Genomic DNA, 25,978 nt, shown 5'->3' on the forward strand with positions numbered 1-25,978 from the left:
CTTTAAGCAGCATTTCAGATTTCCTGACAGATGCTTTGAATACATGAACATTTCCTTATACAGGAGGTGTATTTTAAGAGGTTCTGGGGTGATTTGGTTTCCTCTATTTGCAAACTTGCAACAGTCACAAACCTCTTTGGCTCAAATTAATTGCCTGGCTATCATGCAGCAATATTGCCAGGTTTCCGAGTAGTAGCAAACTTTCAGGAACCTATAGTGTCTCAAATGAGGCATAAGTGCATGTTCTGTCCTTCCAATTATGATTTTACACTTAGGTATCAAGTGTGATTATTTCTGCCTCTGTAATGAAATGAAGGCATCATCACTGAGCCAGAGAGGTTTCACTGAGCATCTTTGCAGAAAACGTGGTGCCATCCACTGACAACTTCAGATATTGCACTGAATTGGAAAGAGGCCAACAAAGCAAACAGCTGAGGCTGTGATCTTGCAGCAGGTTGTATGAGCAGAAAGAAACCTTTATCCTGGGATACTAGCTGCAGGACTGAAGCCAAAGTTATAACATCATCCCTTCATGTAATACCTGGGGTTCTTAAGTCACCAGAAAAATATTGTAATCTACCTCAGCCATTCAGAAAGAATCCTGAGATTTGATTAAAAATATGACTTGTAGTGATAGATTTGGGGTTCATTCTCATGTATCATATTAAGCTTTTTGGATGCATCTTAGTCATGCTTCTGCCCTTTGCTTCACAAGTGCAATAGGTAAAAACTAAATCTGGCTCAAATTTTTCTGAAGAAACGGTTTGCTACTGAGAAGTGTTGTTCTAAGAAAAACAGGCTCTTCTTTTATGCATCTGGTTCCACAAACAACAGATTCCCACACCTGGGGATCAGGTGGTCTCCCACCTCCCTCCTTTCTGCTCTGAACACATCCTTCTCCCCGGGCTAAGGAGGCTGCAGTCAGTCTGCCTGCCCAGGTTATGATCCACTGCACGTAACAGTCCAAAACGTCTTCTCACTTTCAGACTCTTTTTGCTTAAGAAAAAAATTATCAGGAAGAAAAATCCCATTTCTGCATGGAGCAGCTCTTCTTGAAACTTTATTCTTTATATTCTTTAATGTCCATTGAAATCCTTAGCAAATCACAGGGATCCAAGAGCTCAGGGCTTTAGAAGGGCTTCTGTTTCCAGAAAAGTCTGTGTTAAAGCATCTGTAAACAATGCTTTTGTGAAAGTAATTCTCTCAGGCCTGCACTTAGTTAAGGGACTGAGCCAGCACAGGAGAATAGACCTGGTCATAAATCTGTCTATTAAACCTTTCTTTAAAAAAAAAAAAAAAAATTGAGGATGGTGATTTATGCATACTCTCCACAAAAATCCATAAATTTCAAACTTTGTCAGAAATATTTCTCATATCCAGAACAGAGTTTCTGGTAATGGTTTGGGAAAACACACCGCTCTAGCTAGTGTGATGGTTACATACATGTATTGTGTGCCTGTCTTCCTCCTGCTCCTTCTTCCCATCTTCTCTAGCCTGTAAAAAGGAATAGATTTCCAGATGATTACAAACATCTGCACCTGAGGCTGTACCTTAGGTTGTGATAGTAGAAGGCAAAATAAAAAGTATGACCATTACACATGCAAATACAAACCCATAGGATCAAATACACTCATAATGAACAGAAGCCTTTGGAAGCGATGAGGTGCAATAGAAAGGTCATGAGTCTCATGTGATTGTAGATGCCCAGGATGACAGCAGGCCTTGACACAAGTGTGCCAGATTCCTGGCTCTAGCTCAACGGAAGTTATATCAGGCTGTCATCCTGTGTAGTATGGATACTGTGGTTAAATTTGGGCATTTGGTGAAGAACATACTGCCTTAGAGCCCAAAGATTAAGTGCACCTTTATAGCCCATTAACTGATCTAAATAATTCCAGGTGGTTACTCAGATGTGTTTGGGGATTTTGCAGGGTATAAAATGCATCCAAGGCAGTTTGGGAACTTCCACAAAGTAGAGGATCCATCAGAAAAATGTGCTGATGTGAGACCAGATGACCACACTGGAAGACATCCTAGGAGGGAAGACAATAGATGCAGTAAATATGTAAGTATGTGTGGCCAAGAATTACAAATCCTCATGAACTACAGTCCTGGAGAGACTGTGTTGAGACAAGTGCTGATTACAGAAGATGCACTGAACTGAATTTTTCAGGAGTCTACCCATGAATCTGAGCAAAATGTTGGTCTTATAGCTGAAAGAATATCCTATTATAATGTTAAAGAAACAGATAGTGGGAAAATGTGCAACTGAATGACAGCTTCCAGTCCAAGAAAAAGGATCTCATGATGGAACTTTAAACTGGATAATCTCTCAAGGTCCCTTTCAACCTGAATTATCCTGTGACCTTGGAATTGTATCATAAAAAATTGGGATGCACATCAATAAACATGAAAGTTGGTAAAATGTCAAGTATTGCTTTTCTTCTCCTTCTTTTCTTTTTTACAGAAAAAAAAATGCAAGAAACTTATGTCCCGTTTTGGAAACTGCCCCAGAGTGGTTGCATTTGATGACTACATAGAGACCTGCACTGAGGATATGTGCCACTGTGCAGTTAATTCTTCTCACTCTGATTTGGTTTCCAGCTGCATATGCAGCACTTTAAACCAGTACTCCCGAGACTGCGTCCTCAGGAAGGGAGACCCTGGGGAATGGAGAACCAAAGAACTTTGCTGTAAGTAACTCTTGCTCTGGAGATTTCTTTCAGGTTAGACATACACACATGTATTTTGATCCCAGCAGAGCAAAGCTAGGAGCTCTGTTAACTACTGTGAATAAATCTGCGGAAGTACTTTGACAGAAACAACTTGATTTTGCTCCTTAAATTAGAACTATATCTCAGAATCATAGAACAGTTTTGTTTGGAAGAGACCTTCAAGTCCAAAGTCCAACCTTTGTCCCAGCTCTATCAACACCACTAAACCATGTCCCTAAGTACAACACCTACCCGTCTCTTAAACACCTCCAGGGATGGTGACCCCACCACCTCCCTAGGCAGCCTGTTCCAGTGCCTGACTTCCCTTTCTGTAAAGAAATTTTTCCTCATATCCAGCCTGAACCTCCCCTGGTGCAGCTTAAGGCCATTTCCCCTTGTTCTATCGCTTGTTACTAGGGAGGAGACCCCCTGCCTCGCTACAACCTCCTTTCAGGTAGCTGTAGAGAGTGATAAGATCTGCCCTCAGCCTCCTCTTCTCCAGGCTGAACAGCCCCAGATCCCTCAGCCATTCCTTATACGAGACACGCTCCAAATCCTTTCCTAGCTTGGTAGCCCGCCTCTATACCCTCTCCAGCACCTCGATGTCCTTCTTGTAGAGAGGGGCCCAAAACTGGACACAGCACTCGAGGTGGGGCCTCACCAGTGCCCAGTACAGGGACACGATCACCTCCCTACTCCTGCTGGCCACACCATTGCTGATACGGGCCAGGGTGCCATTGGCCTTGGCCACCTGGGCACACTGCTGGCTCATGTTCAGCTGGCTGTTGACCAACACCCCCAGGTCCCCCTCTGCCCAGCAGCTTTCCAGCCACTCCTCCTCAAGCCTGTAGTGCTGCTGGGGGTTGTTGTGGCTGAAGTGCAGGGCCCTGCACTTGGCCTTGTTTAAACTCACGGAATTGGCCCTGGCCCAGCAATCCGACCTATCTAGATCCCTCTGTAGAGCTGCCCTGCCCCCAAGCAGATCGACACTTCTATCCAGCTTGGTGTCACCTGCAAACTTACTAAGGGTGCACTCCATCTCCTCGTCCAAATCATTGGTAAAGATGCTAAACAGGAGTAGCCCCAGTACTGAGCCCCAGGGGAAAACACTCGTGACCAGCTGCCAACTGGATTTAACTCCAATGACCACAACTCTCTGGACTTGGCCATCCAAACAGTTTTTTACCTAGCAAAGTGTATGCCCATCCAAGCCAAGAGCAGTCAATTTCTCTAGGAGAATGCTGTGGGAAACAGTGTCAAATGCCTTACTAAAGTCGAGGTAGATGAATCCACAGCCTTTCCCTCATCCAACAAGCAGGTCACCCTGTCATAGAAGGAGATCAGGTTTGTTAAACAGGACCTGCCCTTCATAAACCCATGCTCACTGGGCCTGATCAGTTGGTTGTCCTGCATATGCTGCATAATGGAACTCAGGATGATCTGTTCCATCAGATTACCTGCCACTGATGTCAAACTGACAGGCCTGTAATTTCCTGGATCATCCTTCCATCCTTTCTTATATATGGGTGTTATGCTGGCTGACTTCCAATCTGCTGGGACCCCCCCAGTCAGCCAGGACTGTTGGTAAATGATGGACAGTGGCTTGGTGAGCACCCCTGTCAGTTCTCTCAGCACTCTAGGATGTACCCCATCCAGCCCCATAGATTTATGACATCTTAATATTGTCCTCCTCCTCCTTATATCTAAGTTTTCTCCAATTCTTTTTTTTTTTTTTTAATTTTACAATGCACAGTTAAATCATAAACAGCCTTGTTTTAAATGTTGACACCTAGTTAGAAGAAGTCACTGGGAAGTCTAATGTATTTATTCTCAGCTTATCCTGTGGTTTCATACGCAGTAGTCACAGCTACCAAGCAGGAAATCACTGTAAATCTGGGGGAAGGCTTCAGGTAGTTCTCCCAAACTGCTGATGTGGATTGGGATAGAAAATTAATACCAGAAGGACTGATGCCTCAAGCAAAAATAAACTATTATAAGTCCATAAATGATTCTGGTGTCCTTTGCTTATATATGACTTTAGCCAGCCTTGAGCTAGTAAAATAATGTGAAATAACTCATATTTCCAAAGATGAAGTAAAAGTGACTATAAAAAGTTCCTTTAGAGGTTAAACAAACATGACATATCCAGATAGAAAGTTTTGCAAACAAGATATGGTAGAAAGAAGGTAGAAGGAGTCGGGTAGTAACCCAGTGATTTGAGAGCTCTTATAAATACGTCATTAACATACACCATTTTCATCTGATCTTGCAGATCAGGAATGCCCAAACAACATGGAGTACATGGAATGTGGAAATTCCTGTGCTGACACATGTGCTGACCCAGAAAGGAGCAAGATTTGTAAAGCCCCGTGTACAGATGGCTGTTTCTGTCCTCCTGGTAAGGCAATTCACTTCTTCCAATGGGTCACACATATCAAGGGACAGAGGAAGGTGGTTCCATTTCAGTTAGTGGCAATTTTTTTTTCTTTAACGTTTTACACTAAATCAATGAATAAACTGTTTCTTCTAGCATAATTTAACAACATCCTCCTGGGAAGAGCTAGATCTCTAAAGATTCAAGAACCTGGCACTGGACGAGTGGAGGGAAAGATTTCTAAGGACTAGACAGGAAAAAAATGCTACAGATGTGGAAAGAGGAGAAGTGTTCTCTAGACAGTAAGAATGAAGGTGAAGATGTCTGGTGAGGTGCCTCCCTGTTATGAGGCTAGATCTTGCTGTAGCTTAAGTCACACGTAATATAAACCTGTTGCCAGGTATGTGCATGTGCAAGTTTGCACATGAAGTAGAGGCTAAGGTGAGGGTCTGTTAGATTCACTAATAGAAAAGGATGGAAACTGGCTGACATCCTTGCAATCTGGCACTTGATAATCCTGCTCACAGTGACAGATTCCAGTAACACACAGAGATATTCTTTGGGTTTTGCGTTACTTTCATTTGCGCTCTAGTAAGAAACGTTTCCCGTCCATTAACACCTTAAAGGACCTGGTCTGGTGTTTTCCTTAAAAATTATCCCATTCATTTACAGAAATGCTGAATACCCCAGAGTTTTGTCCTTACTCTAATCTTTGGTGGTGTTTCCCAGACTCACCAAAGGAATATTAACTAGCCAATGTGTCTGAACAGGATCTATCCTTGATGACCTCGGTGGCAAAAAATGCATCCCCAGAGACAGCTGCCCCTGTATGTTTCAAGGCAAAGTCTACTCATCTGGAGGGACTTACTCCACTCCCTGCCAAAACTGGTACTGTTGTGAACATGATTGCATTAACAAGGCAGAGGCATTTATTTCAGAGCATTGATGATTTGCTTTCTGTTCTTTTCTCCCCCTTTTTTTTCTCCCTGTTCCTAATGTTTCTTAAATAATAACGCAAATCTGGGTCTGAATTTCAACAGTCAGGAAAACTTAATGGCAGTCCTCAGCCTCACTTGGAACTGCCAGCAAAAACTGAGCTCAAGGTTTCAGAATGCAGAAAAATGAGACTCTTTCCTGGTTAGTTCAGAGGCATTGGCTGCTAAAATGAGGCAAAGAGTTAGTGAATTAAATTTCCAACCACCTTTCTAGATCTACAAAAGGCTTTTCCAAGGCTTGGATCTCAAAAGTACTGATCCTCGAGAATGAATCGATTTAGAAAAAACCCCTGTAGCTTGAACCCACCTGCACTAGTGAAAGGCAGTAAGACCTCAGGTGTATTATTCTCAAAGCAGTTTTATTTCTTATTCCGATATCCATCTAGTGAATGAACAGTCGTTCACGTTATTTGAGCTCCTGTGACATAGCACTCTTTCTTGACCTTTACCATAGAGAGGAATGAAATATGCTGTGGTGCATGGTGGGGTAGGCCAGATTTTCTGCAACTCCCTTTGGATCGAATTTTTCCTGCATTTTGAGGAAACACTCCTCAAAACCTGCAATTTTGAGGAACGGAACTTGATGGGCTCTGGTTGATTCCCATCTAGCCATATCCTCACTTACTCCTCACAAAGCCTGAACTAATGTGGCAGTGCTATGTGCACAGCTCTAAGAATTGTAGCTGCTCATTGTCTCAGGTCCTCCACAATTAGTTGCTGAAATGTTACATCAGCAACTTGCTGAACTGTTGCATCAGTAGCATAAAACGTTGCAAGATCCTGCTTGAATTTAGGCCCTGAAAAACATTTCTTGCTTGACCTACTCAGTGTCTCCCTGAAGGAGCTAGTTCAAAGCTCAGTGCAGTTAACTCTCTCATTGAGAGCCATCCAACCTTCACACTTTAAGACTCTAACATAAAGACTTCATCCCACAGAGATTTGATAAGCAGCCAAATAACAAGCCAAAAAGACAGAGGGTGTCACCTGTGCAGATTCAGATACAGATGTTATCTCACCTCTGCTCCTTTAAAGCTATGTTTGTTCTAACTGCTCCTTTTTGCCTCTTGTACAGTACTTGCAAAGGAGGCCACTGGAGCTGTATCCCTCTGCCCTGTTCCGGAAGTTGCCATATCGATGGAGGATTCCACATAACAACGTTCGATAACAAGAGATTCAATTTTCATGGCAACTGCCATTATGTCTTAGCTAAGGTATGAACAGTCTTCCACTTCACTCCTAAATCTCCTGAGTAGCATGAGGCATTAAGCTGTGCTGGAACTTTATATGACTTAATTTAATTAAATGGCACCAATCCAAGAAAGCTCTTCAACACATGCTCAGTCTTAAACCCCATAAATTTTCCCATTTGCAGTGGATTGCAAGTCAATTGCTTGATGCTTGACATCAAAGTTTTGCAGCTTCAACACAGCCTTATAACTTTTTTTTCCAATGAATTAATTTTCTTAGTGGATGTATTAGTGTAGATCTAAGCATTTCTCCTGAAGCTTTCTTCATGTATGACTATCAAAAGGAAGTGGATGAGCAAAAATTCCTGCAAAACGATTGAATTTGACATGACTGTCTGCAAATATACGACCCACACAGGTTGATAGCAAGGAAACAGAGTGTAGAGGAAATGCAGTGAACATCATTGATTTTGGCAATGAAATAAAGCAGTTTGCAGCTCAAGATTAAATGCCCCAGTTCTTTCATTATTCCATTTTTGCCTTTCAGAGACACCTGTTTTCTCTTTCACCTCCCTTCCTGTAACATGCTAAGAATGTCTGCACATCCATTTTTCATGTCTTTTCAGAATACTGATGACACATTTGTGGTGATTGGAGAGATCATCCAGTGTGGGACATCAAAGACAATGACTTGCCTAAAGAATGTACTAGTCACACTAGGAAGAACTGTAAGTACCTTGCTTTAATTAGTGACATATGTCACACTTATTTAGGTTCAAAGATGGGAATTCTCTAACACTGTGGACTTATTTTGGTCTGTTGCACTCCTGAGACTGCAAGATTAACACCATCAGATTATGTGGTACATGTGTTTCTTGGTCTTGTTCTACGAGAGTTATTTCCTTTCCAGTTTTGGATTCCAGCTTTTCTGTTTTCTTTAGAGGTAGATGTCTAAAAATGATCCTTGTCAGCCTTCCCTCTCTTTTTCATGACTTCAAACATTTTCACTTCTTTGTTTTTGAAAGATTGAGATTCCTACACAAAAAGATCCCCTTCTGTTTACAACAGTTCTGAGTCCTGAGGTTTTTCCAAACGCAATGAGTGAAGTAGCAGAATTTTCCAAATGAAGGCCAGAGGCTTCTCCTACTGAAGATTATGCCATGATTCAAACCAAATTCAGTGGAAGCTGAGTTAGGGCTGTGTTTATGCACTCCTGAAGGTATGCAGATTCATTCTGCCTGCCCGGTATTTAACTGGTGCAGCCCTAATCTTGTTAGGAGGTCCAACATCCTAAGCTCCTTCTGTAGTCAATAAAGGAAGATCCCCAAAGGACAAGTCAGCCCACCTAAAGTATGAGGTGTTCTTCCAGAGAGGCCTGTCTCCCTCCACTGCCTGCTGAGGGAGTTTGTCAGATGGCTCTCATTTGGGTTATGTTACAATTCCAGTGAGGTGGGTCCAGACCTACACGTGACATCTCACAAGCGGTTCTCAAAAAGATAATTAAACTCTTAGGTATGTGAGAGCACTCAGTCAAAGCTGTTGCTTATGGAGAGGGATTTTAATTTTTTATTATGGCCTAGAGATTTGCTCTATGTTACTCTATGGCATCCAGACACTGGTTACATTGACCCCAGAGGTGATCATGTTTTGAAGTCACTACTTCTTAATGCTTACTGAAGCTTGTCAGGTTACTGTTTTCTGTCTCATGTCATATTCATTCGCTACTGTGGGCTTTTTCTTTTTTATTTTTCGCTGCAGACTATAAAAATATGTACCTGTGGGAACATCTACATGAACAATTTCATTGTGAAGCTGCCAGTAAGCAAAGGTAAATGTCCTTCACATCTTCCCCAGACTAGTCCACATCTATTTACAGAGGGATTCCTGCTCCTCTGTCTGAAAATAACATGATCCTTATGGTACAAACATCATTAGGTTGTTTGACTTAGGCGGATACTAGGTCTAGGACTGCCTGGGAATTCCTGTGTTACACTGGATGCACTGGTAAATGCAAGTTCCTGTTTACTTAACTTCACGAAGGTGTGCAGGTGCATACATCTTTTTTTTTCTTTTTTCCTCTTTAGATGGCATCACCATCTTCAGACCCTCTACATTTTTCATCAAAATCTTGAGCTCAACTGGAGTACAAATTCAAGTGCAAATGAAACCTGTAATGCAGCTCTCCATAACAGTTGATCATTCTTATCAGAATCACACATCTGGTATGACACATCATGCTCTTTCAGTTTGCTCTAAAGCTGAGTTATAGCTGCTTATCTATCACTTTAAGTGAACAAAATAGTTGATTTTATATTGACTTTGGTATATTAGAACCCCTGTTTAAATCTACATCCTTCCTGAAACAAAGTGTTGGCTAAACCCTTCCATTTGCTGAAGAGAATTAGATAATCTTGGTGATGTTTAGCATGTGCAGGTCTTCTAGACTATAAAAGACTATAAAAGCAAGTCTTCATCAGAGAGTTGCAAGATTCTGACTGTGTTCTTGGTTTTGCCACCCATCTCCTGTTTACATCATTTAAGCTTTTTGTGCTTCTGTTTCCTATCTGTGTGTAACGTATTTTCCTATCTATGATGTAATAGCATTACATCCTGTTGCTCCGACCCATTTTGTTTTGCTTTGGCGACTTCCTTTGCTTATAAGCCTTTGAGGAAGGCACTTTGCTGCCTGCCAGCGTTTACTGAAGCATGTTTAAGCAGCTTCCAATCTCTGTGCTATCACTAAGTGCTACTGTAATGCAGAAAAATAATAATTACACCCTAAAGACAGGGTCCTGTCTGATTTGTGGGAACACCAGGAAGCCTCTGAAGGAAAATGGGCTTCTCTCCAGTGAGGTCCATTATAGATCTAAGAGTGTCCATCTAGAAACCATTTCTTTTTCCACTCGTACTGATTTCTTCTTCTCTTTTGTTTTTTTTTGTTCATTTGTTTGTTTGTTTTTGGTTTTGGTTGTTGTTTTTTTTTCCTGCCACCCACACAAGGTCTTTGTGGTAATTTCAATAACATCCAGACTGATGACTTCAGAACAGCTACTGGAGCTGTGGAAGATTCAGCTTCTGCTTTTGGTAACTCATGGAAAACTAGAGCCAGCTGTTTTGATGTTGACGACAGCTTTGAAGATCCTTGTTCAAACAGTGTGGATAAAGGTAGCAGGCTTTTCATCCCTGGATGATCAGTGCTAAATGATTTTCACACGGTGACTAACCAAAAAAGCTTTAGAAAGCATAAACATCAAAAGCCACTGCCTTTGAGCCTGTTACTAGAGAGAACACATTGGGTTTTGCAGGTCTTTAAGGTGACAGTTTTGCTTTAAAACAAAAAGACTGCACTGCTGGAGAAAGGGCCAACACCTTCTTCACTGATGACTTGAAAACCACACACAGCATCAATGAGAACAATCTAGGTTTAAGGCAGAGCATACCTGGTTGTCAACATTTGGGCAGGGTCTTCATCCAGCCTAGGTTGTTATGGCGATGCTGAAGTCAAAATAAGTTATCAACAGCATTGACTTCAGCAAGCATTGTACTGTACTAGGTACCCTGTCTGGTGTCTCGCTTTGGATACATGTAGGATTCAGACTGCACTCTCCTAGGTACTGCCACATGCCACGTAATTGAAGTTGCAGCTCTAGCTACACAGCTCACTCATTATTACATGCTTGATGTTTTTGCTTGACTATAAAGAATTGCCTGAGTGTAAAGAATTAGGAAAGTGGGATGGAAAACGATGAAAATGGGGAGGTTTTGCAGATGTTCTGCAAACGCAGCCACAGTAATAATGTTAGTACTTGGAACTGTGAAACTTTTCACTTAGGGAGATGACTGGTCACCCATCCGCCTATGCTTATCGCCTCGATATGTTAATGCTCCATATTTTCTTCTGACATTATCTGAACACTTCAGGACATTCTAGTTCTGTGTGGTACCTGATAAGAACATTGGTTCAGATAATAATATGGTTTAAGTGACTACGGACAACGATATTTTTTTCCCACTTCAGAAAAATTTGCCCAGCATTGGTGTGCTCTTCTGTCTAATACAAGTGGTGTGTTTGCTGCCTGCCATTCTGTTGTAGACCCTTCTGTGTACATCAAGGTAAGGCACTGGTCTAAATGGGTGGCTCAACCTAGTCCAGAGTCTTATCTACCATGAAGGTAGTCTGGCCTAGGGGAGGGAAATAGATTACAGTAATGCTTGTTTGCAAAGAAGTTCACTGATGCTGTTGAGAAAAAGAACAAAATGAGAGTTTATGCAAGATATGATGGGCCTTTTTGGCTGTGACTGTGAAAATATTAAGCGACTGCCACCACTGACAGTTCTGTTGCACGATCCAGAAGTAAAATAGAAAAAAAAAAAAAAAGTTTACTGTTCTTGAAAACTATTCACTCTTTGAAAAGCTGAATCAGAGTTTCTCTGTGAAATTGAACTGAGAGCTTTTTCAGCCCCATGGATTCCCTCTGACTTGGTTTAAAATTCATGTCTAAGGGGAGAATATATACTATATTTACATCATTTTTATCCCATTTATTACTGCAGAATCATGTTAGTGTCCTCGTATTTAGGACACAAGAAGCTGTCCGTAAGTACTCCTGGTGTATAGCTCTACAATGCTGCTGAGGAAGCTGGCTGAGCTTCCACATTGCTGAGTTTCCGCATTTATGTGAATAGTAAAGAAGTTTCTGCAAGAACGCAGAAGATTCATGTAGGGGGTGTGTGCGATACAACTTACTGAGAAAATATCTGACCCTGAAATTTTGCCTAAATTTTAACGTGCTTTAATTCTCCCCAGTTTCCCTCAGAAAATATGTCTGCTTGAGAATTCATTTTAACTATAAATAAAATAGGATTTTGCAATTTTCAATTAAAGAAAAGTAGTAACCGGTTTCTTATGGATATGTCTGTTGCTCCTGCTGATCTCATCAGATTTTAAACCATGATTCATGGAAGTGTCTTCCATGACATCAGTAATGGCAGGATAAGTCATCATCTATGCAGTACAACCCTATTGCTCTTGAGTGACTGGCTGTATCTGGGTTCTTCTGTCCAGTCACCCAATTAAAAGAACTTGAGCTTTAAATCCCCTTTGTACTTGCCTAGCTAGCTCTTTAGATGTCATTACATATGATTCCCTATTAAGCCATCTTCCATTATACACCTGTCATTTAATTGGGTGTATCTTATCTACACATTAGATAGGTACACAAGTGCCAGTCATCGCTCTGTAATACTTCCAGTTCTGTATATTTTCAGGTGACATATTTTGACATGTCCTAGTTTGTACATCCACATGGGAGGCTGGTATAGACATTTCTTAGTGCTTTAATGAACTATAGGTGCCCTTGTCATTATTTATCTATTCATGGCTTTTAGACATAACGTCATTGCAGTTACACGACTGTAATTGATTTCCTGTTTCTCAGGTTTGCATAGGATTTCGTTAGCATACATTTTTCTCTTAGAGCCATTACAAATTAAGCTTCACTGGTAATAATGCTTTTTCAAAAATATATTGGTTGACTACTTTTTGAATTGCTACATCATTTCCCTGTTTCTTCTGTGAGCTGGGCATAATACCCATGTCCTTTTCTGTCCCCTAGAAATGTATGTATGACACCTGCAATGCTGACAAGAGCGAAGTGGCACTGTGTAGTGTGCTCTCTACTTACTCCAGAGACTGTGCTGCAGCAGGCGTGTCCCTGAAGGGCTGGAGGCAGGGCATCTGTGGTATGCATCCCAGAATACCTTGGGTGGGAATATGGGGGAACAGCCTCAGGAAAGGCCAGTCTGTGGCAGTCAGCATCTTTTGTGCTCTGTCATCAAGTTAGTGGGTCTTTGAAAACCAGCATAAGCATATGTTCCACAAAAAACTTCTGCCTGCCAAAATAGTTCATGTCCACTTCATGCTCTTATGGTGCGTGTTCCTTATGTAAAATATTAGGTGAATTCAGTACTCAGAGAAGCAAAGGAGTATGAGGTGTATTGATCAAATCACAACAAGGAGTTGCAGTTACGTCAGTTTTGAACACACAGCCCTCTCCATGTTTTTAAATTCTGATCCCTTTTTTGCAGTCTGTCTCAGCCATCTTGTCGTAGACATTGCCAAATGGCATCACACTCATTAACTGCATTTTTCCATATTACAGTAAAACAGTATTGGTTTTTAATAAATATATATTGATGACATCTGAGAATGTGAAAGTGTTTAAAGGCATTTTCAGCTCAGGACTATCTAATGAATAGAAGTGTCTCAGACATACACATTATCACTAAATCCTGTATATATGTATATACTTTCCTTTGGCACTGCCAGAATTTATTATGAGATGGTATCAGAGCTGAGAATAAAACTCAAATGTCCCAGCTTCCTAATTTTACTTCAACATTTCCATTTTTCCAGTGACAATCAGATAGTTCAAGTGAGATTTGCCTATATCAATATGAAAATAGATGTGTGTTTCTTGACTAGTACCACATCTGAATAGGAAACATAACTATTTTTATGCAGCTTTAATGCAGCTATGAGCTATTTAATTGCCTGACTTAGAAGCTAGCTGGGATATTTAACAGAGACAAACAATGTGACTGGTATGGTGCTTTATCAAAGGCATTTAAGATTGCAGTAAGAACAATTTAACAAACCTGTGCTGAAATAACTCAAAGGGAACACAGTGTAGTCCACAGCAAATTATCCTAGAATCATGCAGATTTATGTACAAGACACAGTCCCTGTTTATTGAAAGCTTTGTTATCAACGTAGAATTACTGACATTTTTAATGCCAAAGTGAGACTGGTTTGCTACAATGGTTAGACTGAAGTCTGTAGACTCGTGACACAGTAGGTAATATTGACTCAAACAGTGCAGTAACCTGGGGAAAAAAATGCACAATCATTTTAGGCCTGATTTAAGAAGAAATAATCTTTTAGGAACATGCCTAAGATAAGACTGAAGGTCGTACTATTCATGAGTGAAAGAATAAATGGGCCAGAACAGTCACTCTTGGTGGTCTGTGCCCCTGCGGGAGTTTGAAAGGCTCTTCCAGCTGTGCCGGGCTGCAGGCAGCATCCAAGGCAGGATGTCCGCCTTGCAGTCATAGAATGTATGAAATAAGTAAACCCTACTAGCCAGCTCTTGGCGGTGCGTGTATGCGACACAATCTTTAGTGGAAGCATGAACCATCACTTGAGTTGCTGGTTACCCCGAAGACCACTGGAGTTAGCAGCCTCTGCCAAGTCATGGCACTGCTTTTCTACTGTTCCTTGTGCAAGCTAGCTTGAAGCTACCTTTGCTATGGTCATGTTCTCTGCACTCACGCCACCAGTTGTGATGTGTGTGATCTAAGATTACAAGTCTGTGACTATGACTACTATAACCTTTTACTTACCCGATCTCACTTTACCAAAATCAATCTTTTTCCTCTATGAAAAATTAAAGGGAGAAAGTAAACAGATTAATTTATTGCATAAATAAATAACAATTGAGACACCTATTCAGGTGAATCTGATGTAAATTCATGTTCAACATATTTATTAATATCTTTCTTATTTGACCTATTTTGATTTGCAAATACCAGTTGCTGCATCTTCATGGTATGCCTATGAAGTAGGAAAATATGGCCTTCCTGATTTATACATGCGATATCATGTCTGCTCCAGCTAAGACCAGAAAACAACTGGATTTTGTTGGTGGAGTGGTGGTTTTGAAGGTGTAGACAAGCCTAGCACAGTAACTAATCTAAGAAAGTGTACTATGGTCATGGACTGCAAAACCTTACAGAGTGTCATTTAAACACATAAGTTGCCACTATGGTGATAGCGTTGCTGCAAAGTTGCTTAGCACACTTGCCCAAGAACAACTCCCCTGTACCTTCTAGTACATCTATATGTATCTGAAAAACAGCTGTGGGGTTAAATCTGTAGATGTGAGTTAGAAGGAGGTCCAAGATGACTAGATCCCCAGTTCTCATTGAATTTCAGAGGAATCTGGATGTCAGGCTTTCTTGATAACCACAGTCTTAATGTGGGTGATAGTTCCTGTCAAAATTTGATGTCGTTCCTATGGATCACTACTGCAGATTTTATGGCAGAGTTTTGAAGGTGTTGTTTCTTTGTAGCCTGTGAAAATTAACCAGCTTTTCACTGTCTTACAGGGCCAGCTGACTCTTTAGATTTTGGTATTTAACTATTTGATCCATCCACAAGTCTTAGAAACTGTTGTTTCTCATTTCCCTGGAGGATGACAACAAGAGTTTTCCTCAAGACATCTATAAGAATTCAAACACACTTTCTTTGGTAGTATCAAACAATTAGCAGAGTTCCTTGGCACTGCCCATTTGATGTCAAAATTTACCCCTCAAAATATGCTCATTTCTTGAACTATTCCCAGCCAAAGAAACCATTAGTAAAAGACAGAAAATTAATTTTTAACTACAAGGATGAGTCAGAAGTTATTGGTCTCAGTTCTTGGCATACGATAGAAATTTAAACGGTAAAAATTACAAAATTCTACTGATTCCCTTATTCTTTGCTGAGTATTTCAGTATTCAGTGTCACATAGTTTAGGTTATGTGAGCAGACTTGCCCCAGACCACTTGGAGACAAGGTCTTCTAGTTTGCAAAAAGTACATTGATGGCTACCAACATGCAGAAAGCTGTGTTAACAGCATGAGCGATGATTGCACAGAGAAGACCATACATCTATTTTATTTCTCTTGCAAAGATCCCTCTGAGGAGTGTCCTGAGACTATGGTTTATAACTACAGCGTGAAGTACTGTAACCAGTCTTGCCGCTCGCTGGATGAACCTGATCCGCTGTGTAAAGTTCAGATTGCTCCTCTGGAGGGCTGCGGCTGCCCTGAAGGGACCTACATCAACGACGAGGAGGAATGTGTAACTCCAGATGACTGTCCCTGCTACTACAAAGGCAAGATTGTTCAGCCTGGCAACTCCTTCCAAGAGGACAAACTGATGTGGTAAGCTGCTCTAATGATGCAAAGGCTGCATACCTGAGGGATGTCAGGGCTCGTTGGGGAAGTCCCTGCTCTAATCACTGAATGCTGTCATTTTAGCATAAGAAATAATGACAAATTTCTCCTAGATTGTACCAAAGCAAATATTCCCCTGGCAGGAAGTGCAGCCACAGCAAAGGTTAAGATCCCATATTCCTGCTAGCAAACAAGAACCTGAAAACACCTTATGTAGAGTGATGTTTGCAATCTATCTCTGTGCAAAGTTCATTGTTGTGTAAAAAATATCCACACACAGTGGGAACAAGTTTTCTGGAAGACAGGGGTCTTGGGGGAGTCTCTGGCTTCGAAATGAAAAAGCAAAGTAAAACATACCCTCCAACATACCATCCTGCAGACTATTTAAGAAATAAAAGTGATCCATGGAAAAAATCCAAAATCTCAGTTTTTAAACTGAGTTTTTTAAAGAGAGAGAGAGAGAAAAGAAGAAATTGGGAAAATACTAACAATAACATAATTAATTTGCATCTACAGTGAAAAACAATTGTCATTTTCTCATTTTCAACCAGTTCAGGGCAGCAGTGTAAACAAATATCAGGGGAAGCCTCTTTTATTCAAACAACTTATTTGTATCTTTAGATGTCTCCGTATTCTCTCTCTCTCTCTTCTAACTCCCATGTTTTTTTCTGTGGATTCTAGACTATTTTGTAAACACAGATTCATTTAGTGATTTAAGAGCTCTATTATTTAGGAAAGTAGTCTCATCTCACAGAGTAGAAAATAGATGCTTAGGAAAGCTTGATTTAGGGAAAATGTGCAGTAAACCAGTGCCAGATCCGGAGGAGTATTTAAGAGTTAGGTGTCTTAACCTTCATTCTGGGAATGGTAATCCATGTCTGTGAACCCGATAGCTGTACCAAATACTCATTTTGATACGAATTTGTTATTTGTGTGACTAGTGAAGATTTGCTGTGGCTTTCTCTATAGCTAGGGAGAAACGTGCAAAGAGCTGATGTGTTTCATTTTATGGAATCTCTTTAGCAAATGCATTCAAGGAAGATTAGACTGCATTGGAGAAACTGTCCTGGTAAAAGGTGAGATTTTGTTAAAAAATGGCATTATCGTGTTAGCTAGTATTTATAAGGTTTTTCTGTGTTATCTCTCACTTTCTATAACTTTTTAGTATTCTGCACATTTTTGCCTTCTCCCTGAAATGTGCTGGTTATTGATAATAGTTGTCTTTGTAAAAATGTCGCCAGACTTGCTGAATCATTTAAAGGATTAAGATATTTCCCACGCTTAGAAGTTATCTGCCTCCTTCTCCCTGCACTGTTGGTGGGCAGAAGCAAAAGCTAACAGAAACTGTAAATAAGAGACACATGCTGCCCTCTGAAATGCTCTGCTCTGTTTTACAATTGCTGACAGCATCTTTATTGCTCTCACTAAATTACCTTCCTAAAATGTTTTCTTCCTCCTATAGATTGTCCAGCTCCCATGTATTACTTCAATTGCAGCTCTGCAGGTCCTGGTGCGATTGGATCAGAGTGTCAGAAAAGTTGTAAGACGCAGGACATGCACTGTGTAAGGACTTCACCTCCTAGCAGGAGCATGGGACAACATGATTGTGCATGTATGATTGTCCTCAACAAACACTGGTGGTAACATGTTACACTGTTCAGAGACCAACTACTTTACTGATAACACAGAGCTATAGCTACCCATGCAGCTGTGGTACTTGTAGTCTGATTATCACTAACTCACAGGATTTTTTTAAAAATCCAAAAGTTTGGCATCCAGAGGTAGCCCTTCTGCTGGTTCCCTGTACTTCCTGTGCATTAACGAGTTGCCTTATGTTTTATCTTTGAATACGCAGTATGTTACAGAATGTGTTTCTGGCTGCATGTGTCCCGATGGGCTGGTATTGGATGGCAGTGGAGGATGTATTCCCAAAGATCAATGCCCATGTGTCCATGGAGGACACTTTTATAAACCTGGGGAAACAATCAAAGTGGACTGCAACACATGGTATGTTATTCCAGGGAGCTGTGTTTTATAACAAAGGCTGTTAAAATTGTCAGTGCATAGTGCGCCCGTGGAGCAGGATGCATTTTGAAGCCTTCCTCGTCATCATTAGCTCTTCATCAGGATTTTAGTAAAAATAAAAGGGGAAACATTTCCTCTCTGCAACACACTGCACAAGCCTGCACTGGGGGAGAACAAGTACCAAGATCTTCTGTCAAACAATTTCCATCCTTTTCTACAAACTACTTCCACACCAGCTTTAGAAGTGCCAGGCTCATCCAGGCTGATCTGTGGCTGGTCATTCTACAAGAGGGAATTGAGTCTGTGTCTGTTGGGCACAGCTGAACCCCAGAAAAGGACTGAATTTAGAGGATGGAGGAATTGCAACAATCTTCCAGTGACTTGCAGTGCTGCTGGGTGTGTAGGTCTCAAATAAGATAAATGAATGCTCTAGTTGCTCCACCATAGCCTTCGCTGTTATTACTGATCATGGTGGGTAAAATGCTTTGAATCCTTGCCCATTATTTAGTGAGGATGAGACTGTACAGCCCTGCCAAGAGGATGCACAGAAAATAAGAGCCAGAAACACTTTGGTCTGATCACCAGTGGTACAGGCAATCAAATTTAACATGTGAAGCCAAACCCTGATAAGCAGTTGATATCACAAAGCCCATTAAGAGGTTTTATTGCAGTGAGGGCTTTGGTTTTGTATGAGAATAGGACACACATGAGGAAAAAAATTGTAGTCTCTGTGTCAAGGGTATAACAACTAAAATTTTCTGTCTGTGGTCCCCTTGAACTGGAGGTAGAGTTTATCAAGTTGTGGTGGGTTGACCTTGGCTGGACACCAGGTGCCCACCATGGTGCTGTATCACTCCCCTCCTCAGCAGGATGGGGGTGGGGAGAAAATAAGATGGAAAAAACTTGTGGGTGAAGATAAACGCAGTTTAATAAAGCAAAAGCAAAGGCTGCACATAGAAGCAAAGAAAAACAGGTAAGATTTATTCTCTACTTCCCATCAGCAGGCAAGTCCAGCCACTTCCTGGGAAGTAAGGCTTCAGTACGCATAGTGGTTGCTCCAGAAGACAAACATCATAATAACGAATGCCCCCACTCCCCCTCCTTTTTCTTAGCTTTTGTTGCTGACCAGATGTCATATGGTCTGGAATATCCCTTTGGTCAGTTTGAGTCAGCTGTCCTGGCTATGTCCCCTCCCAAGATCTTGCCCACACGCTGTCTACTGGTGAGGGGGGATGTTGGAGAGACTGCCTTGATGTTGTGTGAGCCCTGCTCAGCAGCAGCCAAAACACTGATGTGCTATCAACACCTTTCTAGCTACCGGTACAAAGCACAGCACTATGAGGGCTGCTGGGGGAAAAACTCCATCTCGGCCAGACCCAATACAGCAAGGGAAGACAGGGAGAATATTGGTTCACACCACTGTAGTCAGGAACAGAACCTGACCACATGGTACCTCACAGATTAATATTCAGAAATTGTTGAAACACATTTGAAGGAAAAAATAGAATGAAAATAGACAAAGTTCAAACGCATCTTGGTAGTAAACATGAAATTTTTGATTAGTAAGCCATGTCATGGCATAGTCTCAGAGCAGTTGAGAGGGTAAGTACGGAAGAGTGAGACGATTGCTTTCTTTGAAGTACTGCAAAAGACAAATCTTCGAATTACTCTGCCCTGTTTGGGGTTAAGGAAAAAACACGTTTCAAACAAAGATTGTGATTTTTTGCATTTTGCCTCCCAGCACCTGTAACAAAAGGCAGTGGAACTGCACAGAAAATCCCTGCAAGGGAACTTGCACTGTGTATGGAAACGGGCATTACATGAGCTTTGATGGGGAGAAGTTTGATTTCCTGGGAGACTGTGACTATATCCTAGCTCAGGTATCAATATTTTTCACTTTTCTACCCATACGCTTTTCACAGCTTACACTGTAGGGTTCAGTCTGAGTAATTAAAGGGCTATCCCATGCAAAATAGTCAACACTGATTAACGGAACCTCCTCCCCTCCTCTTGCACCTAGACCAGATACAGTGAGATTTTCCATATAAAAGCAAAGAAATTAACCCTCAGAACTGACACAAGAGGGCACTATACGATTAACTCCTGGGTCGGACAGTCCTTTCCTGATGTAATTCCAGCACCTGCAAGGGAAAGGACTTGGTGTGGTGTTGAAAAGCTGAGAGTTTCTCTCACCCATCCAAGACTGACAGCATTTTTGTTGTGACACAAGCACGCAGAGATTAACGCATCAGCCTTAACCTCAGGACTCGGTGAGACATTTTGTCATCCCCAAATTATAGTTGGTTTTGCTAATTTTAAGAAAAAATATTTTACCTTTTCGGCTGTGCAGGACTGGTACTACGAACAACTCAGTTTTTTCCATAGCTTTTCTCTTTGAAATTCCTGTTTAAGACTGGTCTAGTTGCTTGAAAAGATCTAACACAACGTTATCTATTTTTCTAAGGATTTTTGCCCCAATAACATGGATGCTGGCACCTTCCGAATTGTAATTCAGAACAACGCCTGTGGGAAGTCACTCTCCATCTGCTCCCTAAAGATCACACTGATTTTTGAGGTTTGTCTGGAATTGGTTGTAACAGAGGAGCTGTGGTCTTGATTTTGTAGCTATTAGTGTAGTATCCCCTTATATTCCAACTCAGTTGCTGCTAGAGAGTACTTGTGGAAGTCGAACAGCCAGAAAGCAGAGGCAAGCAAGCTGAGGAAGGTTTAGGTATTTGGTGTTAACAGGGCTGGACACCTCTGCACGTGAGGGGTTAGATGCAGGGAGTCACCAGCACTCTATGTAGGTGCGTGTGTGTGTGTATTTGCGTCTGTGACATTAGTGGTATAGGAGCGATAGTAAAGTTTTCAGAGGAGCATGTTTCTGTAGCATGGTTTGAGCACAGAGTAGATGGAACTACAGAGGGAAGAGTTGTTTCCCTCCAGCTTAGGCGTAGAATTTCCCCAAAGTGTACACAAAAGAGATTTCTTGCATAGCCGGGGGTGGGGGGGTGGGGGGGTGAGGGGGGTGAGGGGATGGTGAAACAAAGCAGCATGACAAGGGGTGTTCTAGCATGCCCAACTGCCCCTGCACTCCAGAGCTGCTGCACCAGCAGAACAGACTTCATCTAGAATGAGGACAATTTCTGTGGCCGTGAGGTAAGGCTTGTCATGCAAGGGCAGATGTTTCCCACTGAACTCAGTGGGTCTGGTCTGTGGCTCACACATCTGGCAACAGACCAAGATGCAGTGTAAAGACTACAGAAATACATGAAGACAGACAAGAGGCAGAATACCAGTGCTATTCACTAAGTTTTCTATTTGATTTTCTTCCATGCAATGTATCGGTTTCTTGTAGAGCCGTGAAATCAGGCTCTTGGAAGGAAGAATTCAGGAGATAGCCACTGATCCAGGAGCTGAGAAGAATTACAAAGTGGATCTCAGAGGAGGTTATATTGTGATTGAAACAAATCAAGGGATGAACTTCATGTGGGACCAGAAGACTACTGTTGTTGTTCACGTGGCGCCATCTTTCCAGGTAGGTATGGTATGCACTGAGAATTACCATTTCAAACTCAAAGTTATGCATCCAGAACTGGAACCCCCGGTTTGAAAAGCAGGGCTTGGAAAAGAGTTCATTTCAGTAGACAAGAAGAAGCAAGATGGCCATGTGTTGTGCTTTATTTTCTTGTTCAGTCAGTATGAAATGCTCCAGAATATTTGGAGCTAGAAGTAAAGCCAGTCACTTCGCAGTACTGGAGGGCTAACAGAGTGATCTCATCACTCAAATCCAGCTTTTTCTATGCTGTATTTTGATGGCTGTTTAGAAATTCACAGATATTTCGCCTTGGCCTGTTCTCTACTTTATTTCTGTCAAACAGTGGGCTGCACTCAAAATAACCAAACCATTTACTGTGCCTATGCAAATTACTCAGGGAAAAGTCTGTGGCCTTTGTGGGGACTTCGATGGCCGTTCACGGAATGACTTCACAACCAGAGGGCAGTCCATGGAGATGAGCATCCAGGAGTTTGGAAACAGCTGGAAAATAACAAGCACCTGCTCAAATATAAACATGACAGACCTGTGTGCCGATCAGCCTTTCAAGTCTGCCCTGGGACAGAAGCACTGCAGCATCATTAAGAGTAACATCTTTGAAGCCTGTCACAGTAAGGTAATCCTCTTGTCCTCAGTAGTTTCACACTAGGTGTTGCTATTATGCAGAACATTTGCACACAAATTTTTACCATTAAAGGCCATTACACAGCATCCTCGAGTACAAGGGCTACCTTTCTCAAATTCGACTATGCCAGCTGAATCCTGTTGCACAGTATTGAGGAAACAGAAGTGCCTGTTTTGCGTGACTGAAGACAAAGAAATAATAGTTGGCCACCAGAAGTAAAAAGATAGGTATCAGACTGCAAAATCTAGAGATAAGCAAGTGTAGGACTGCATGTATGGGGATCCTTGGGAAAGTTTATTCAAATTACCTAAAGAGATTAATTATTTGGTTTATTTTAGACACAAATTGAATTAATGTAAACAGAAACAGGGCTACTAATTCTTAATAAGAATGTCTATACAAAGCTTCATTGCAGGTTAATAAGCCATTTTAAAAGCAAACTTGGCTTAATTTCCTTGGTTAGTTCATGATGGCACAGGTTAAAACACAAAAGACATGAAGTTCAGTGGAAATAGGATTTCCTTTTATACTCACTTAATCACTGTCTCTCAGTTAGAGGGTGAACACACTATGTAGTTGTGCTAACCCAAAGCAAGGTGGCTCAGTCCTGCAGAAATTACACTGGAAAGACATTTTGAGCGTAAATGCCAGTATTACATACATGAGAATGAGAAGATTAGAGTCCAATTCTACCACGCAAGTGAAAATAGAAAACTACCTATTTTAAAATAGCATAGCTCCTTCATGACAATCCCTGCCTGTCACAGACTCAGCCTGGTTCTGCCAAAGAAACAGCCAATGGATGACAGAAATTCAGAGCCCTTTCTCTCACTGAAACACAGTGCAGCAGGTACCTCTGTAGTAACAGATCTGTTGGTATTTTGATAGGTGAACCCAATACCATATTATGAATCTTGTATTTCTGACTTCTGTGGCTGTGACAGTGTGGGGGACTGCGAGTGCTTTTGTACCTCAGTTGCTGCTTATTCAAGAAGCTGCAGCAGAGCTGGTGTCTGTATCGACTGGAGAACGCCTGCCATTTGCCGTAAGTATTGCACTGAAAATGCGTACAAAAAAGCAGTGCTCCATGTGCTCAGGCACACGGGAGATAAGGAAGAGAATTCTGACGTCGCTGTGCATGTGTAACTGAGCAAGCTCTTGTTTAGAAGATTTAGAAAATAACCCCTGCCCAGTGTCTGAGATTTGGAGGTTTTTTATTCTTCTGTTCCAGCTGTGTTCTGTGATTATTACAACCCACCTGACAAACATGAATGGTTCTATAAACCCTGTGGAGCCCCTTGTCTAAAGACCTGCAGGAACCCACAAGGGAAATGTGGGAACTTGCTGTACAGTTTAGAAGGTAATCCTTGCTTGACTTTGATGCAGTTTATGGGAATTGGAGCTATTAGTCTGGTTTTAAATGTCTTAAGCATCAAGATTGCTGAAAGGCTATCCCATTTGCCACAGAAGCTCATTGACCATGCCTCACCTGGGCTAATTCCCCATGTGATGGTGACATGCATAGCATAATTTGCCTGTTGCCTTTAAATATGGGGAGAGAGAAAAGGTCATTCAGTCTAAATTTGCAAAGAATTATTATCTTATCAGATAATTAAAACTTTTGGGGGAGAGGGAAAAAGAGGACATGGTAAAACAATTGGTAGTATAAAGAACATTCATACTGGGATCACATTCATTTTTGTATCAAATCTGCATCTTATAGAGGTATTTATGTGTTTTCCCAAACCTATGTAAAGCAGACTAAGAATGCTTTTTTTACTTTAACTTTCCAGGCTGTTACCCAGAGTGTAGTCCTGACAAGCCATATTTTGACGAGGAGAGCAGGGAGTGTGTCTCCCTCCCCAACTGCACTTCATGGTGGGTCAGCTGATGGAGAGAGAGGTAGAATAGGACTGGAAAGGACAAACTGGGCAATGTTTGGTTTATGTTCATAGGCAGTGGCAATTATCATTAAACCTCCAGAAGCAGGCTTTTATGAACAAGTAGATAAACATTGCAGATACTGTTATTCTGCATACTGATTCAAGTCAATAAAACAAGTCTTCTCCTTTTTATCTTCAGCGATTCTGAGGAGAAACTATGTACTGAAGACTCCAAAGGTAACTTTTCACCACCCTTACCATTCATTGAGTGACAATAGGAGTGAAACAACCCAATACCACATGTTACTGCAGGTGTTTTGGTAATCGGACTCCAACTAGCTAGTTCAATAGGTGGGTGCACAGCAGTACAGATATAATTTGGTAAGCAAAACTCAGCCTTTGATCTGAAGAACTGTCTAAATGATAATCATAGGGAGGAAGGAGAGGTGTGAAATGTGGGATTCATCTCACCCAGGCAAATGCCACTTCTCCACGTTTACACTTCCTTGGTAGTCAAGGAAGACAGAGAGAAAGTAGTCTGAAGCAGGCAATTCATGGTACCTGTTTAATGAGCACTTCTAGAACAGGACAAATCTTGTAGAGGTGCTATTTCCTAATTTCATAGTAAGCCTAGACAGCTATGAGAGATGTGTTGGTGTGCTTAAAGGGCCCACTTGCTTAAGGTATGGTATCGGTTCATTCCCATATCTGGGAGAAGCTACATCCCAAAATGCAGGGTAACATGATAGACAACACATCTTCAGTTTTGCTGATTTTGTTACAGTAATAGATATATTCTTTTGGGTTCCAGAATATACATTCTCCAAAATGTGGAGAGCTTCTCACATATTTAAATGAAATTGTTTATCACTGCACGTTCCTCATTAGTGGATGGAAATTGCTGCGCAAACCCTTCTGAGCCAGTGTTTTGTCACTCAGCAAGGCAGTAATCCCAGTCATGTTCCCTACCAAGAGGGAATGCACCTGTGCTCCGTGCTGGGTGAGGACAGTGCCAGTTCTGATGCTTTCACCAGCCAGTAATTCCTCTGTGCAAGCTGACTCAAAGAAACACCAGCAACAACAAAAATACAACCCACTTTAAATAAATGAGGTAGACTCCCAGTGCAACTTCTCAAGTAGAAACTGAGAAAGGTTTTCAGCCAGGTAATTCGTATTTGATGATATGAGCTACAGAAGGGTAAATCCAGAGTTTGGTTTTCTCTTCATTTGTATTTGTATTACAAGTGTCCCCTGTTACCACAGCATTTGCTCTTTTGATGCCTCAGATTGCCTTTGCTGCTACAATGGAAAGACCTACACCTTAAATGAAACTGTGTACAGCCAAGTATATGGGCCTGAGTGCAGCGATGCTGTCTGCGGCCCTGACGGAGTGATCATTAAAACACTCTTCCCTTGCGGAAGGGAAGCATCCACACCAGCACAAGGTACTAGATTTATACGAGGTTTGGTGGTGATTTTATGAAGGTCTGTAACGGTAATAAGAATCCTCCGTCTTGCTGCATGTCTAGGATAAGCACAGAATTTAAGGCGGTTGAATGTTCAGGAATGAGGGGTCAGAGCTTGTGAATCTTGTAATGGGGACCAAAAGTGTAATTTTC

At 41.5% G+C, this 25,978-nt stretch overlaps 1 protein-coding gene across 2 annotated transcripts in view; it reads left to right on the forward strand.

The window, feature by feature from the left end:
• LOC104345048 (mucin-5B) overlaps positions 1-25,978 on the forward strand; it is a 45,741-nt gene that overhangs the window by 5,251 nt on the left and 14,512 nt on the right. For both annotated transcript variants that reach the window (XM_086472300.1, XM_086472301.1), the window contains exons 5-28: positions 1,932-2,065; positions 2,468-2,693; positions 4,987-5,112; positions 5,859-5,976; positions 7,156-7,294; positions 7,897-7,998; positions 9,029-9,098; positions 9,355-9,492; positions 10,271-10,435; positions 11,289-11,383; positions 12,886-13,012; positions 16,006-16,258; positions 17,294-17,346; positions 17,733-17,833; positions 18,126-18,277; positions 20,037-20,175; positions 20,760-20,870; positions 21,654-21,833; positions 22,231-22,467; positions 23,365-23,521; positions 23,708-23,836; positions 24,270-24,354; positions 24,559-24,596; positions 25,646-25,804. In XM_086472300.1, coding sequence (XP_086328426.1) covers positions 1,932-2,065; positions 2,468-2,693; positions 4,987-5,112; positions 5,859-5,976; positions 7,156-7,294; positions 7,897-7,998; positions 9,029-9,098; positions 9,355-9,492; positions 10,271-10,435; positions 11,289-11,383; positions 12,886-13,012; positions 16,006-16,258; positions 17,294-17,346; positions 17,733-17,833; positions 18,126-18,277; positions 20,037-20,175; positions 20,760-20,870; positions 21,654-21,833; positions 22,231-22,467; positions 23,365-23,521; positions 23,708-23,836; positions 24,270-24,354; positions 24,559-24,596; positions 25,646-25,804 — 3,234 coding nt within the window. The remainder of the gene's footprint in view (positions 1-1,931; positions 2,066-2,467; positions 2,694-4,986; positions 5,113-5,858; positions 5,977-7,155; positions 7,295-7,896; positions 7,999-9,028; positions 9,099-9,354; positions 9,493-10,270; positions 10,436-11,288; positions 11,384-12,885; positions 13,013-16,005; positions 16,259-17,293; positions 17,347-17,732; positions 17,834-18,125; positions 18,278-20,036; positions 20,176-20,759; positions 20,871-21,653; positions 21,834-22,230; positions 22,468-23,364; positions 23,522-23,707; positions 23,837-24,269; positions 24,355-24,558; positions 24,597-25,645; positions 25,805-25,978) is intronic.

The sequence above is a fragment of the Leptosomus discolor genome, chromosome 12 (genome assembly GCF_034619465.1).
Source record: "Leptosomus discolor isolate bLepDis1 chromosome 12, bLepDis1.hap2, whole genome shotgun sequence".
In the NCBI taxonomy this organism is placed as follows: domain Eukaryota; kingdom Metazoa; phylum Chordata; class Aves; order Leptosomiformes; family Leptosomidae; genus Leptosomus; species Leptosomus discolor.